Below are 17,117 nucleotides of genomic sequence, written 5' to 3'. Positions count from 1 at the left end.
ACAACTAGTTTATTTAGTGTTGCTCAAGAATTGCTCATATGATGTAGATATAAACATGTATATCTAGTGTTGCTCAAATAGGATATGTGCTTGCCCAAGTGACCATGTTTGCAGGTAACAGCTCCGAGTGGCCTACGTTTTGCCGGGGTGTTGATTAATTTCCGTTCGGGCAAATTTCAGGCGCTCGATATGTCCTTTTTTAGCAAAGGTCATGCCAGATTTTTCCTCTGAAGTGGATCGTTAATCCTTTTCTAATATTGCTTTAGGAAAATGGTGAAACCACCACCACCACCATGTCGACTATGCAAGTCAAGATGCGCCAGCAGCCTTGCAACTGGCACGTTCTTCGGCATCTACTTCCAGCCGATTTTTCTTCTTGCGGCGGTAACAAAATATGTGAAACTTGAAACAACTAATTTGTTTTTAGTGTTATTGGCATTAATGCACTGTGTATATAACATTGTGTATACACAGAACATCCCATGCAATGTGAGGTTGGAATTCAACAAGCTGACCGGAGACACTGTGACCTTTGAGGCTCCTGGGGGGCCCTGCACTATGGAGGTCGAGAAAGGACGAAATATGTCACAGATGGGAGGAGATGGATGGAACCATTTCATCTCCCACATGGGTATCACTGGTGGTGAGTTGATCAGCTTCTCCTTCAGAGCAGAAAGACCCAAGCTGGCTGTCATTTATCTCAACACGGATGAAGATGATGAGGCCCCACTTGATGAAGCCATCTATGCTCGAAGAATAAGGCTGAGCGAGGAGCAGGTGTGCAACCTATGGGACATAATTCCGCCACGTGCTGACTTTGTCGGGGTGCCATTCGTGACCCGCCTGACAAGTACCATGGTTGATCGGCATGTTATGGTATGTTATACTTAGTGTAGAATCCGATTACATGCTTACTTACACTACTAGGGAAAACCTTATACACAGCATCTTAGCAGTAGCGCCGGAGAAAATTGGGCGCTACTGCTACTTACTAGTAGCGTATTTAGATAAACCACGCTACTGCTACTACTTTAGCAGTAGCACGTTCTTGGAAAGCGCGCTGGTGCTATGTTTGTAATGGACGCAGATGGCTAGCCCCACTTAGCAGTAGCGCGTATGCGTAACGAGCGCTACTGCTACGTCCTGTAGCAGTAGCGCGTGTCTCTGAAACGCGCTACTAGTTACTTACCTTATCCTGGAGCAGTTGACGCCCCACTCACTCACTCTCACTCGCTCTCGCCCGCGCCGAACCCGTCGTCCGCTGCCGCTGCGCTGCTCCTCCACCGACGTACTCCCTACTCCCTCCTCCCCTCCCTCCTCCCCTCCCTCCTCCCCCCTCCTACTCCGGCCGCCCTCCTCCCACCGCCCCTCCCTCCTCCTCCTCCGGCCGCCCCCTCCCTCCTCCTCCTCCGGCCGCCCCCTCCCCCTCCACCCCCGCCCCTCCCTCCTCCGATCCCACCGGCCTCCTCCCCCTCCTGCCCTCTCCTTCCTCCTCCCTTCCCCTCCTCCCTCCATCTCTTTTTTTTCTGTTTTTTACTGTAGTTTTTTACTATTGTATAATGTAGTTTTTTTTACTGTTTTTAGTAAGTGTTTAAACTAATTAGTAAGTAAATTAATAAAACTAGTTGAACTAGTTTATTTTTAGTAAGAACTAGTTGAATTTATAGAACTAATGTATTTGTAGTAAGAAAAATAATATAACTAGTTGAACTAGTTTATTTTTAGAAAGAACTAGTTTATTTTTATTTATAGTAAGTTCATTTTTAGTAAGAACTAGTTGAATTAATAGAACTAGTTGAACATGTCACATTTGTTGTTATTTTTTTAGTTTAAGCAATTATTCCCCCAACGATGTCGACGATGCCTATCCCGCATCCTCGTTGTCGATACCCGTTGTTCGCTACGGTTTTAGTTGTATTAGTGATGTTATATGTATGACACTATTCGGGGTGTATTAGTGATAACTTATAGGGTTTTAGTTTTTGCAGAAATCAAGGAGCCCCTCCATCATCCCCGCCCTCGTCCCCGTCATCGACCCCCTCCGACCTCGAGGTGAGCAATGCCAAATCTCCATGTCGATATGAGTCCTATAAGATATGATGTAGATAAAAACATGTATATCTTGTGTTGCCCAAGTGGCCGGTCATGTTTGCAGGTTACACCTCCGAGTGGCCTATGTTTTGCCGGGGTGTTCATTAATTTCCGTTCCGGCAAATTTCAGGCGCTCGATATGTCCTTTTTTAGCAAAGGTCATGCCGGATTTTTTCGTGAATTTTGGCATGACTTGTGCTAGAATATGTAGGAAATATCGAGTGGCCTGGATTTTCTAGAAAGATAATTAAACGATATTTTGGATTGACTTTAGGTCCGCCGAGGCCTTTGTTATGGGGTCGTTTCTCCTTCTTCTCCTTGTGCTAGACCTTTGTTATGCACTAGGGGAAGGAGGAGTAATGACCATCACCGACGGTCGCAAATTTCAGAGAGGAATCAGTGAGGGAGAGTCTCCACCATATATGAGAGGACGAAGAATCCCGACTGTTGTCGTGGGGGTAGCTTCTCCTTCGTTCCCTTGTGCTAAACAATTTGGTGTAATGCACTCGGGAACGAAAGGAGGAGCTACCATCACCGACGGTCGAATATATACACCACATGAGCTAAGAGTTTTCAAGAAAAGACTCGACAGACCGATAGTCAACCCGTGATGAATAATAATGATCTAATTTAGTTTTTGTAGTACATATATTTAATTGTACAAGTTTAATCTTTGAATTATGAACATAGGAAATGTCGTCAGACGAAGAAGGTCCCGGGGAGTGCTCCTGGTGCGGCGACAACCGGAGTTTCTGTGACAGGCCTCACCTGGACGAAGGTCGGCGCTTCAACATTAAGCTTGAGGAGGCCTTCGATTGTGATACGGTAAGCTACGATGCAAAGTGTTTTTTCGTAATTAAGCTTGACTTCTACTACTTCAACGTGTAATTTTTGTCTTTTACAATTCGGCTAGCTTATCCCATGCCATGCAAGACACTATGTCTTGGAGAGGATGGGTTTTGAAGATCATGAGAGGAATGAAACAAAGAAAATTAACCTAAGGACCCATCATGGTATGGATTTTGAGGTAAATCTATACAATTCTGAGAATGTATCCCATTTTGGTTGCCCGGGTTGGGAAGCACTTTGCAAGATGTATGATTTTCAAGAGGGTATGTTTGTCACCATGGATCTTGGTGATCCTGACATCGACCTAAGACAATTTGGACATTTGGGTCCTCGTTGATACGCTTCCAATTCTACCACTATGTGAGTTCCTCAAACATAGTTATTAAGTAATTTATATTGTTTATTTCAAAATAGTTGGCAGCTTATTTCCAATGATAGCTTATTTACATTCTTCAAAGAATGTGCGGAAGATGGTAGACAGAACCAACTACACCGATGGCTCTGAGTTAACTTATCAGGAGAAAAATCATCTGGTTGCATATTGTACTGAAATTGAGAATTACAATGCCCTTTATTGAACTCCTCCAAATTATGGTCAATACGTGCCACTAGTGCACGTGTTGATCCACGATAACTTCCATGGAGATATCCTGGTAAGATTTTTTTACTATTACGACATCCGTGCATCTTTTGCATACTTCTAAAACTGAACTACATTGCTAACTACAAAGTTATTACTATGTTTTTCAACAGAAAATCCCGATGGATTGTGTACCTCATTTGATGTATCAGAATGGTCGCCTTGATGTTTTGAACATACAGCCAAGTCGTCCTACGAATCTCACCTGTCCATACTGGATTTCTAAAACCGGTGAACACATGATAATCAAAGAATGGAAAAAATGTATGGACAGTCGTAAGGAGGTTCTTGGAAGGAACATTGTGCGAAAGGCAAGAATTGGAGACAGGCTAATCTCCATTCTCCATAATGGAGAGTTAGGGGCTATCTTGTTTTATGCTATTTTACCTAAGATAATATAGTAGGTCCTAAGAGAATATAGTAGGTTCTATGAGGTACAATATGTTTATGAGAGTTGATGATGAGGACTAGTTGTGATTACGTCTAGTGACCAACTTGTATGTGATGTCTCATTGATGAAAACGATGATCATGAGGAGGTGTTATATGACAATGATGTATTATGATGATAAGTTGTTAATGGCATGATGATGATGATGACATTTATTATATCATTGGGTGAAAGAACAGCGGATTAGTTTCAAGTGGATGTCCATCCACTTGAAACTAGTCCACGGTTCTTTCTCGTAGTGATGTAATAACTCATTATGATGTAAAAACATTCTCTAAATTGCTGCGGTATGAAAACTTGTATAAAGGTGTATGAATACAACATGAAATAAAAAAGAAATACGGAATAATAGTAGTAGCGCGTGATAGGAGAAGCGCTACTACTAATTGCCAGTAGCGCTCATAGTAGAAAGCGCTGCTACTAAGTCGATATAGTAGTAGCATGGTCCAACACACACTACTGCTAACCTTTAGCTGTAGCGCCATACTAGTAGCGCTGTTCCCCGCGCTACTGATATGCTTTAAACACGCGCTACTGCTAGGGTTTTCCCTAGTAGTGTTAGTATAGAGTCCAACGATATGCTTAGTGAATCCGATGATATGCTTAGTGTAGAGTCCAATGATATGATGTGTAGAAGCTAGCCGATGACATACTTAATTAGTCTAGAGTCCAATGACATGCTTACTGTCTGATCGATGACATGCTTACTGTACGATCCATACTTATTAGTAGAATTCAAGCTTAGTAGAAATGTAGTACTGTTTTTGATAGTGTAGAAACCTATACTTAGTAGAAATATATTTGCAAGAGTATGTGCGAAGCTTCTTATTAATTGATATGTTTTTCTTATTCAGAAATTGCCAAAGAGCCTATCTCTGAGTTGTGGTATCGAGCCTGATGAAGAAGGCTCTGCTAGAATACGCCTTACCGCAAGGGGCTCCGTCACCACCTGTGCGTACGGCGTGGACACGGATGGTCGCACACACTTCAGCTCGGTTGGGTGGAAGAACTTCCTCGTTGGCAAGAATCTTCGTGTTGGACAGGTCATCCTAATTACTATCAGGAACACCCACCGCCATGGCTTGAGGATGATGGTCGTCGTCGATATCATCTAGAACTTCATATGTGTGTGGCTGTATGACTACCCCTAGTAGACTGCTATATGTTGTATGACTACCTAGTACTGCTTATCATATACGCTCCTATATGAACCATATATGTGTGTGAGGATGCATGTTGACTATATATGAGTACCTATACTACTTAATGGTATTGTATGACTACTGTATAACTATATGGTATTGTGGTTAATGATATTGTTACCTGGTATATGTGAAATTGCAGTTTATTGAAACGGGGTACTGTTCTAGATCAATAGGAAGCAGGGAAAAATGTTGAAAGATACAGCAGTAGCGCGGTCAAAGAAAAGCGCTAAAGCTACTTATTAGTAGCGCATGTTGGAAAACCGCTACTGATACAGTCAATACTAGTAGCGCGGGTACATAGAGCGCTACTACTATATGTTAGCTGTAGCGCCTTATTAGTAGCGCGGCCACCCGCGCTACTGATAGCGTTAAAACCCGCGCTACTACTAGGGTTTTCCCTAGTAGTGCCAAGAGGTAGCAACTCCCACTCCCACATAGTATCTCCCAATAAGCTTCACCTCATCACTTGGGTTAATCCAATTTAAGACGCTGCTCACTTTCACTATAATATCATTGTAGCTTGGACTAGTGTCAAAAACCATGGGCTCCTCACCTTCATCGGCATTTCCATTCATAAATGGCGCATTGTCCAAGTAGTGCACATTAACGAGTCTATCCATATAAGAAACAATGAAAATCCATGGGCCGGCCACTTCATATGTATGAACAATCTACAATATGCATACTTTGAATCAAAGAACTTGTATACCTTAATCATAGCATTAACCCAAACCCCCCTAACCCTAACCCTTCCCTAACTAAATTACTAACCCTTACACAAAAGCTAGCTTGCCACAACTAGGATTGACACACAATACTTAGGCAAAGCATAAATGCACCATAAATGAAAAACTTGAGCAATAACTAGGGTTTGCAAAATTAGTTGACTCCAACCAACCAAAAGAAGGGGGAGTGAGAGAGGTACCATGGGTGATGCAAATGCCCCGGATCCACCAGACAAATCTCAAGCAATGGTGGGGGGTCTAATGGGTGCTTTGGTGGGGGGGGGGGGGAAGAGGGGAGAGGGCTTGAGCTCGGGGAAGAAGATGGTTGGGGTGGATGGGTGGTCGGTGGGCCCCACCACCTTATCCTCCAAGCGACACTATCGCCAGGGACCCTGGTGTGGTAGGATGTATCGACCTACCACCAGTGCCCCCGGCGGTAGGATGTATCAACCTACCACCAGCGCCCCTGGCGGTAGGTTCCTTCGCCACGTAAGCAGCCGTTAACGGCTGAACGGCCATCAGTCACCCCTGTCGCTAGGTACGGCGGCGGTAGGATATGAAAAGCTACCGCCTGGGGTAGTGGCGGTAGTAGAAAGGGTCAGATCCCGATTTTTTTTACAGATGAGGGTCAGATCCGGCTAAACTAGCTCAAAAGGGTCAAAACACGAATTTGCCATCGCAATGAGTGAGCATGGTTGTTGCCGACGCCATCATGGTTCTTTTGACTTTCTGTTAGTCTTTCCCAAGCGCGGTACGACCCATAGTGCGAGCAAGAGCGCTCATACCATAGGCCATCGTTTGTCCTGTGCTCAAAAGCAAAATTATTGCAAATAAAAAAAACTTGTGCATGTTCCGGATGGAGTATAACCACCGGTACGATCGCAAATGCTCGTACTCGGGGCTGGCTTTTGCTCTGGAATGGAAGATGCTGGTGAGGGGGATCGGTACGAGCGAGCCCGCTCGTACTAACTGCTATCTTCAGCCCAGATGCCACGTTTGGTGTAGATTTATTCCAATTCTGTCTAGTTTGTTTCCTATTCTTCTTCAACTAACCATATATCATGAAACCCTGCGATTTAACCTCCTTATATACCACTCCAAGGTGATATATCTCTTCACAAATAGAAAAAACAATCTCTCTAGACTTTTCTCAACTTTTTTTTGACATTCAATAAGAAGACTTTTCTCAACTTCGTGTGTAGAGAAGAGATGCAAAGCCCTGGGTCGTTCATGGGATGAGAGATAAACTTCTTCTCAGGAGGAGGATGACCGTCGCATTAAAGGAGGAAGCCCTCCTCGTGGTTCAAGCCTGTTACCATGAGGAAGACTTCGAACTCGAAGATGAATATCCACCACATGAGGAGAAGCGCGTGAGGACGCACCGCATGGAGAGCGACGAATCTTCATCTGAGGAGGATCTAAAGGAGGTGATCTTTGAAGACGGATGAGGAGGAGGAGGAGGAAGAAGAGGAAGCAACAAAGAAACCTATTAAGATTCCAATTGAATTGGTTAAGGTTATTTTTACCGGGAACGTGGATTTATAAAGCTCAGGTTTCTGGACACCTCTTATCCTTACCCTTCAATGTTGCTTTAAGATCTGTGCTATACAACTAACTTACTACACGATTTTTTTTCTCTTTTTTGTTCGTTCAAAACAAAACAACATATGAACTTCGAACTTCACAGGATAACAAAACATTCTTAAAAAACTTTTAGATTTCTTGGTCCGGCATAAATATACAAAACTAGATTTTTTTGAGTAAAAAATATTATTTTTTGTAAATATGATTCACGAAAAAATCTGAAAGTTTTTTTCAAACATGTTTGGTTGTCCTCCAAAGTTTCAAGCTCAAATGTTGTTTTATTCAGAAAAAAACAAAAAAGACAAAAGTGCTCGCACGAATCGTGATGCAGAAATGAATGACTAGATAAGGGGGTGTATGAAAGCTTATGCTTTCTCAAATGTTAACCTTTTTACCTGTGACCGTCTCTCTTTGGTCAAAAGCAGTTCAACTACCATGGATAGTTATGGTATGGATGGCTGCACTATCCATGGTCGTTGAAGAACCCTAAGCAGGAGAGATCCGTGAGATCAATACTCTTACTTCCAAAAGGATACAACTAAACCTTGTACAATCGCAGACCATCACTACAGGAAACAGGAGATTTGCCGTTAGTACTTTGCCGTCTGACGGCAAATCCGTAGTTTAGCGGATGGCAAAAAATTTGCCGTCTGCCCGATAAAAAGCTGACGGCAAAATATTCTTTGCCGCCTCGGCTTTGCCGACACACTTTGTCGTCAGCTAGTTGACGGCAAAATCTTTGCCGTTTGTAATAGTGCCTTTGCCGTCTGTACAAGCCTGACGGCAAACTAGCTGTTTCCCGTAGTGCATCAATCTGTGGTGGGCAGGGTCAATGGCGACACATGTGGCGGAGACGTGGTCGGGGCAGACTTGCCCAAATCGCTATTGTTGGCATGTTCTCCCAACCGGCACTTGACCGCATCCAATCCTCTTCAAAATCCTCGATCAGATGATGAAGAATCCCCACCTGAGCACATATCGATTTGGTGCCCTCTACCATGCAGTCAAATCGGGATAAGATTACCTTCAATGCAAGCTCCTTACAGAGCGCTCTAACAGCTGGGCCCTTCATCACTCGCCTGTCCACCTGTGGGTTCATCATGGGCAGGGGACTCGTGGTCTGCCAGGGTCCGCTGAATCGTGATCCTGAATCGCATCAGAGCCCTGATGGTAGGATTGCAAATTGTAGAATCTTCACTAACAAAAATCATATAATCATATGAGTCAGTTTGGATTGTAAAGTCCTAAAACCGTATAATAGAATCATGATTCTACAACCTTGGTCATCACATTTAGTGATGGTGAGGACGTGACACCCATCCCCCTCCCCATCTTTGCTCCATCTTGGAGGCATGCATGAGGGTCTATTTCCAAATTCCAAAGCTGCATTTCATGGTCATCTTTGTATATAATATGATCTTCTACATATATTCCAATAGAGCAATCCTCTGTTTAACAAAATCTTGCAAGTTGATGATGAAAACATCATCTCTTACTTTATTTTTAAAGTATAAATGATATGAAAGCTATCTTTTAAGTTTTTTTTTATCACTTCGCTATATCCTCTGCATATACCAGATGTTGCCACTTTCATTTGTTGAACAGTTCCAAGTTCTACTGAAACCTAGGGATTTATGATATTATGCTTTCTGTGTTATATGTTTTATATATCAAAATATGATGTTATAATCAATTGGATGTGCCAAAAACATGGCTTGAGGATTTTTTAAAACAGTCTTTAAATTTTTGAATACTCTCTCTTTAAATCCTTGAACTGCCCTTCTAGTTGAGTCCCAAACTGAAACATCCATAGACCATAGCCATGAAAAATACAAATACTGACATAATACTTCCCATGAGAAGCCAAAAAAGAAAAACAAAGAGTTAAATACAGAGATGGTCAGGAATCACCCATGTACTCTCACTGCATGAGCATGTTACCCAACGTGCTTTGGTTTCATCTGAGGGACCAGCTTATCGATTGGTAGCTCGTTTACTCTCACTGGATAATATATACATTGATGCATACCCACACTTGGCACTGACACAGACAAGATTGTTGAATATTGTATGCAAGATTCTTATGCATCACATGCATCTTTGTAACATGTACAAGGTTGCACATGCATATGGTCGCTGACACGAAAGGAACAAGGTTGTCAGTTGAAAAAACAAATTAGGGTCCGTCGATTTTCTCAGCCATTGGATGCGAAATGAACGGCACAGATTTCTTCTTCAATCTCCTAGATTGCTTCTCCGTGGCCCACTGCCGTGCTCTCCACCCCCCCCCCCCCCCCCCCCCACCCCCCATCCCTCTAGCCCCGGCACGGCACGGATGGAGATTTTCTCCGGCGAACTTGCACCACCGCCGCCGTTCTTCCTCCCCAACCCTAAGATAGATGGTCCTTCCCTCCGGCGAAGTTAATTGGTAAACGTGAGAAAAGTACTTCGCCTGTCTGGCTGTGTGGGCAGGACGGTCTTGAAACAAGGAGATGATCTTTGTTGAAGACGGGAGATAAAATTTAAGTACATATGGCTTCAGCCTTCATGAATACAAAGAAGATAAAATTGTGCTAGTACGCGTGAGAACTATACATCATCATCATCTCCCTGCCTGAATATTAGCTAATGCCTGTCCTTGTAAAGCTAACTGATCCTTCTCTTCTTTCATATTTTTCTCACAATACAATTGGTAGAAATGTTCTGCCATAAGCCAGAGGATGGTCGTCAACTCACCGCCACTGCTGAGCTTCTCGGCATGGGCCTTCCTGCTGCATTTGTTGCTGGCGTAGAAAAGAATGTCCGTCCACACATCAAGGACAAGTTTCACCGAGTCAGCCGTGCCATCTACCTCCATCGTCAGCAGCTGCTTTGCAAGCTTAGCTACATAGGGGAGACGAGGAGCATCATGGCTGAAACCTTTGCTCTTATACTCATCATACAGGATCTTTGCAAGCTCCTCTCTGTCGGCGACCCTGGCACTAGAACCAGGATCATCGTGCAGGCGGAGTAGATTCTTGAGCTTAGCACAGATGCCCGTGCTTTGGCGCCTATGGCTAGGAATGTTGACTAGGTTTTCGCAGGTCCGTTGATACAGCCTATTCTGCGAGAGCCCTGGTAGCATGTCAGGCTGTTGCACGAGGAGGAACATCATGTAGTTGGAGATCACCTTGATCGCCTCGACGTCGAGTGACGCCTCCTCCTCGGCCGCCCGCTTGCTCTTGACGAGGAAGACGTCGGTACCGAGGTGCCAGATGATGATGCACTCCTGGAATTCGACACCAAGAGAGTCCTTGAGTATGCCTTGGAGTAAGCCCTGGCGAAGCAGTGGTTCCTCGCCCCACCTTGTCCTGAGGATTCCCAGCGAGTTAATCCCTTCCCCTTCCATGTACATGTTGCGCATATGTTGGGTGATTCGATCCTTGACATGGCTGGGCATCTCGATGTCCCATGAGTAATGCTCCCACTCGTTGAGTCCCAGCCCCACTATTTTGGACAATCTGCCCAGCAGAGGCCTGGTGAATGCACTACCAGAGCGTGTGCAGAAGTGCAGCATGTTGTACTGCCCCATGGTACGTGACCACCTTCTTGATCTGTACCGGCTTCCTCCTCCAACACTCACGACATGGTGAAGATATGCGACTAGACGCCTAAATTGGTCCCACCTCTCGTTGCACAGAGCCGTGTACCGAAGCCATCGCCATTTAGTGGTGCTCAGGAAGGCGAACGTCCAGGAGGAGCCTAGCGCGTTCAGCAGCGACATGGTCTCCATGAGCAAGGCGCCACCATACAGGACGTAGGTGATATTCACGTCAGCTCCGCGGTGTGCGTGCTTGCCGACGAGGTTAAACAAGAGGAGCGAGGCGCCAATGGCGAACGGCGAGAAAATACGTACCGAGTAGCCGAACCAGGTGTGGATAACCGGCGCCTTGGTGTACAACATGTCATACATGAGAGACAGCTCGGTTTCCATCAGCCGCCATAGCTTCACCCGGAACAGCATTTTGGTGGTGCGTTCTTCTCCATCCGCCGCGTCATCTTCGATCACTGGATAATCGACTATGGCGCGCTTGCAGATGTGGAACAGCGAGTGAGCTCGTCGCACCAGGGATTCCTCGTCCAGCTCTTCCTTGTTGAACACTGTGTCGCGAGGGTGGAAATGCCGGTGCATGGCGGGTGGCTGCTTCTTGACGGAGCCTCGGATGGTGTCGAGATTGCCGCGCATGAGCGCCCATGTCTTCTCCCCGTACTTGACGGCGCCGACGGTGAACATCAAGGCGGAGGCAAGCCGGAGCAAAGCCCCCTTGTCCGCGACGTGCTCGTAGAGCACGTACACGGCTCCCAAGACCTGAAGGGTGGCGTGCAGCAGGTGGCGCTTCCAGAGCTTGTTGTCCTCCAGGGAGTAGGCGGTGATGTTGTCGGGGCCTCCCAGGTGCAGCAGCAAGAACGGCGCCCAGAAGGCCACGATCGGGTGATCACGCGGCGCGCCCTTGAAGGAGAGGTGGCCGAGTGCGTAGGTCGCCGTGTAGTCGGACAGCTGGTACGCCAGCCAGAGCAGGAAGCGGAGCACGGGGTGCGCTCCACGCCGGCGGATCCCGGCGAAGAGAAAGAGGGCCACTTGGAGCACGAGGCTGAGGAGCACCAGGATTTGGATGGACCAATTGTTCCACAGGTCCCGCGGCCAAGCAGCCATTTCGAGAGGAACGAGACGATTTCGTTGCCCACTCGACTCCCAACTAACATGTACTCCAGTAGTCCAGCTAGATGGGAAATCCTAGTATGATAACTCCATCTGCCATATGAGTTTGATTCCGTGTATGATGCATGCAAGTGCAACCATGCACGTTCCCGACCATGTGAGGACATCGCACACCAAACGGAAAAAGTCCATTTTAAACCTTGAATTCGTAGACGTTCGGCGAATCAAACCCTGAAGTCGAAATCCCTGTCGTTCGGACCCTAAACTAATTAATCCCGGTCCAAATCAAACCTTAGTGTCGTTTCCCAAACGGGGATTGCCGACGTGGCAATGGGGTGGCTGGGATGGGTCGTTCGGCGTGCGCCTGAGGCGATATTAGTGGGCCGGCCCAGTTGGGCCCGTCACTTTGCTTCATTCTCTCCGCGTCCCCCTGCATTCTTTCTTCTCTGGCGACGGCAATGGCGACCGACGGTTGATCGCCACCTCTGCGACGATCGTGACGGCGCGACGGCGCGTCGAAGAAGAAGGTAATGTCCTGGATGCCCTTCTCCCTTGTTATTCATAGGATGGAGTAGTTGCGGCATTAGGGTTAGGATTTCAGCGGCACATTTGGGGATGATTTGGGTGACGCAAAAAGATTGATTTTTTTGTGAAGGGAATAGGTTGTTATGCTTTATTTTGATCGCGGTGTATGTTTTTTCAGTGAAATCATGGACCCAACTGAGATTTTGAACGTTCGGTTTCATATTGGAGGGAAGTTCATCCGCATTGGTCCAAATTTGGACTATGTTGGGGGAGATCAAGCAATGTCAGAGATTGAGAGGGATAAATTGTCTCTGCAGGAAGTGAAAGGCTATTTAAAAGATCATACTCAGTTGATGGAATCGATGAAGTTCTATTTTCTGCTTCCTGGAAAAGAGCTTATCAATGGCTTGGTGTTCCTTAATGATGACAGTTGGTGTGTGAAGATGGCTGAGTACATTTGTGTTGGAGGAGTTGCTGATGTGTATGTGGAGTATCATGGAGAGGAAGATAGCAATGACAGCAGCAGTGGGAGTGATTTTGAGGATGAAATCATGGAACAGAGTGATGATGATGAATTAGATGCAGTTATAACTGCTGAAGAACCAGGTGCAGTTATAACTGCTGAAGAACCAGATGCAGTTATAACTGCTGATGAACCAGATGCATTAACTGGTGTTGAACATGCAGAGTCTAATACTGATGTGCTCATACCTGATGAAACTGGTGTGATCACTCAAAGAATTTGCAGCCCCTTGAAGCAGAGAAGAAGCAATGCCAGAGAAGTAGATGTTGATGAAATGGCAGGCATGGAAGGAGTTTTTTCTCAGGTTTTGGATCCAAGTCAACCTGCATCAGCCTGTGCTTCTGAACCTCAGGCTTCAGGGCATGTCAATAACCAAATGGTGATAGCTGCAAATGTTGACAGTGGCAATCAAACTTCAGACTCAGACAGTGACACTGAATACATTGGACATACTGATGATAGTGGGGAGGATTCAGAAGTTGTGGAGCTCAGGAGACATGCTAGGAAATTTAAGAAAAGGATGAGGGACTCCAAGAGCTGGATAGGTAGGGATGCTACAGGGCCAGTGCCAATTGAATTGATTGCCAACATGGAGGAGCAAATTGAAAGAGAAGAAATGGATTGGAACTATGATTCATCTGATGAGGACTACAGCTATGATGAAGATTCAGATGGTCATATAAGGAAGAGGAAGAGTACATTCCCAAGATACAACCCTGAAAGTGAAGTACCACATTTTGCTTTGACCATGGTTTTTAGAAGCAAGAATCAGCTGTGCAAAGCTTTGAGAAGATATGGACTAGTAACAAAGAGGAGCATCAAGTTCATGAAATGTGAGTGTGACAGAGTAAGGGCAAAGTGTGGATGGCCTGGCTGCCCATGGCTGATATATGCAGCCAAGAGATCAAGGACTTCAAGATTCCAAGTCATAACATATAATGATGATCACCAATGTGCACAGAATAGATGCAACAAGTTGGTTACTGCAAAGGTGATTGCACAGAGGTATGAGCACTTCATATTGGCAAATCCTATGTGGAAAATTGATAGCATGAAAGCAACTGTTTTGCAAGATATGTTTGCTGATGTCTCCACTTCAAAGTGCAAGCATGCAAAAAAATTGTCATGGACAAATTATTGTGTGGAATGAACAATGAATACACTAGAGTGTTTGACTACCAACTTGAGCTGTTAAGGAGCAACCCTGGAAGCACAGTTGCTGTTTGCATGGATCCAACCAACATGGAGGAAAGTGTATTCGAGAGCTTCTATGTGTGCTTTAATGCAATGAAGCAAGGATTCAAGGCTGGTTGCAGAAAAGTAATAGGCCTTGATGGTTGTTTCTTTAAAGGTGCAGTGAAGGGTGAGCTATTGTGTGCCATAGGTAGAGATGCAAATAATCAGATGTATCCACTAGCCTGGGCTGTAGTTGAGAATGAAACTAATATCACATGGAAGTGGTTTGTTGGGCTGCTCATTAAGGACTTGGAAATAAACAATAATGGAGCTGGCTGGGTTATTATTTCTGATCAGCAGAAGGGCTTGATAAATGCAGTTAATGATTACCTTCCTGCTGCAGAGCATAGGATGTGTGCTAGGCACATTTATGCTAATTGGAGGAAGAAACATAGAGATCATGAGTGGCAAAAGAAATTTTGGGCAGTTGCTAAGGCTTCCAACAGGCAAGATTTCAACTATTATAAGGCCAAGCTTGCACAAGTTACTCCTGAAGGGGCTAAAGACATCATGAGGACTGAGCCAGTGCACTGGGCAAGGGCTTTTTTCCCAGTTGGTTCAAATTGTGAGTCAGTTGACAACAACCTTTGTGAGTCATTCAACCATGCTATAGTTGATGCTAGGTTTTATCCTATTATTTCTATGAATGAAAAAATTAGGAAGAAAGTACTTGTGAGAATTCAGGAACAAAGAGAGAAAGGTGCCAACTTTAGAGGAAAAATATGCCCTGCTGTTTTCAAAAAGCTGAAGAAAAGTATTGCTAGAACACAATATCTTGAAGTGCTCTGGAATGGAGAAAATGGATTTGAAGTGAAGCAAGTGAATGGAAGAGGAAGGCAGTACACTGTTGACCTGGAAAAATGGACATGCTCTTGTGGGTACTTCCAGCTGGCAGGGCTTCCTTGCCACCATGCAATTAGTGCCATCTATAAGTGCAACAAAAATATTGAAGATTTTATTGCTCCTTGCTACTTTGTTGAAGTGTTCAACAAAATCTATGAGCATTGCTTGCAGCCAGTGGAGGGTGAAGAGATGTGGCCAGTGTCACCCAATCCTAGGCCAGTGCCTCCAGAATATGTTAGGTTGCCAGGAAAAGAGAAGAAAAAAGGAAGGCCTAAAAACAATGATAGGAGAAGAGAAGAAACTGAGCAACCTAAGGGGAAGAAAATGAGCAAGCATGGCACAATTATCAAATGCTCATTGTGTGGTAACCCTGGACACAACAAATCAGGATGTAAACAGAATCCAGAGAGAGGCAAGAAAAAGAATGCACATCTTGCTAGAACTAGCAAGAAAAAGAACCCAACTGAGGTATTTGTTGCTGTCATGTACTTATTGCACATTGCATATTTATCCTGCTTATTAGTCTTTTGTTGGAACTTATTGCATATTTATCCTGAATTTGCAGCAATCCAAAGGAAGTGCATCTGCCTCTGCTTCTGCATCTGCTCCACCAACAGCAACAAGTTCAGTACCAACAGGTCCTTCTGCTGGGACCAACAGGTTTAAGCCTCCAAGAAAGAGAACTGCAACTGCTGAAGCTGGATCATCTGCTGCCCCTACAACATCTACTTCCACAAGGACAGGATCTGGAGCTAAGAGGGGAAGAAGGCCTGCATCATCAGTGCCAAGCTTCAGATATTTCACTTGCAGTGGAAACTACTAGTTATAGTTGAAGAAGGGCTGCATCTAGTTCTTTTGTTCAAGTTGCAATGTTCCAAAACATTTCTGATGTAATGTTGCAAACTTACTTTTGTTCATGGCTCAAACTAGGGGTCATGTATGTGTGGGAGTATGACTTGTTCCAAACACATTTTATGTGCAATTAACTTGGTCTGGATGATCTTTCTATTATCAGTTGCATTTACTTGTTATTTAATTGATAGCAGTATTTCTAAATGCCATCCTGACAGTGCTATCTAGTGCTTTGTCTTCCAATCTGGATCATGTATGCATTGGAATTATCTTATAACTTGCATCATCTATGCATTATCTTACAAACTGCATCATCTTCCACTTTACTACCAGCAAAGATTGCAAACAGATATGCATTTCAGAGGTACAAAATGATGGCATAACACAACTTGCACTTCCACTTTCATTGATTCCAAACAGTGGCAAATGCATACAACTTCCAATTTAAACAAAGCATACAACTTGCATCTTCAGTGCCCAAAAGATCAGTTCATTCTAAACCCTTAAGCATTACTACATTGCATGCAAATAACACTTGCAAATCTTATTGCAGTAGTATCTTCCCTGCAACTAAACCAACCACAAAGACAACAAACAACATGACAGCATTCTGGTATTTCCCCTTCAGTGCATGTATCTCTGCATTTTTCTGCTTCAACTGATCTTGCACAGACATAGCAATTCCCATTCCTCCTGTTACAGCTTCAGGCAGAGCTAGAACTCCAGTGGGATCTTCAATCAAAGCAGCACTTCCTTGACCTCTCAGCCTACGCACTTTATCTCGCAAATCACCAATCAAATCACTCCAAAACTTGGGAAGAGGATCATCATGCCATTCCATGAATCCACAACCACCATGCTGTTCAATTGTACCAACAGAAATCAATGCGAGGGG

General features: G+C 44.6%; 2 protein-coding genes across 2 annotated transcripts; one reads left to right on the top strand and one right to left on the bottom strand.

Annotated features, from left to right (window-relative positions):
- Positions 1–9,963: 9,963 nt before the first annotated feature.
- Positions 9,964–12,237, bottom strand: LOC109770208 (uncharacterized). Its single transcript, XM_020328918.2, has one exon. It carries the CDS (start codon positions 12,235–12,237, stop codon positions 10,147–10,149), a length of 2,091 nt encoding a protein of 696 aa, XP_020184507.1. The 3' UTR covers positions 9,964–10,146.
- A 2,200-nt stretch (positions 12,238–14,437) lies between these two features.
- On the top strand, positions 14,438–16,193 carry LOC109770207 (uncharacterized). Its single transcript, XM_020328917.3, has 2 exons — positions 14,438–15,838; positions 15,936–16,193. The coding sequence occupies exons 1-2, from the start codon at positions 14,438–14,440 to the stop codon at positions 16,191–16,193; spliced, it is 1,659 nt and encodes a 552-aa protein (XP_020184506.3).
- Positions 16,194–17,117: the final 924 nt, after the last annotated feature.

Source organism: Aegilops tauschii, chromosome 3 (assembly GCF_002575655.3).
Source record: "Aegilops tauschii subsp. strangulata cultivar AL8/78 chromosome 3, Aet v6.0, whole genome shotgun sequence".
NCBI lineage: Eukaryota > Viridiplantae > Streptophyta > Magnoliopsida > Poales > Poaceae > Aegilops > Aegilops tauschii.
Note: the sequence above shows the minus strand (reverse complement) of the source record. Positions and strands in the feature narration are given on the sequence as shown.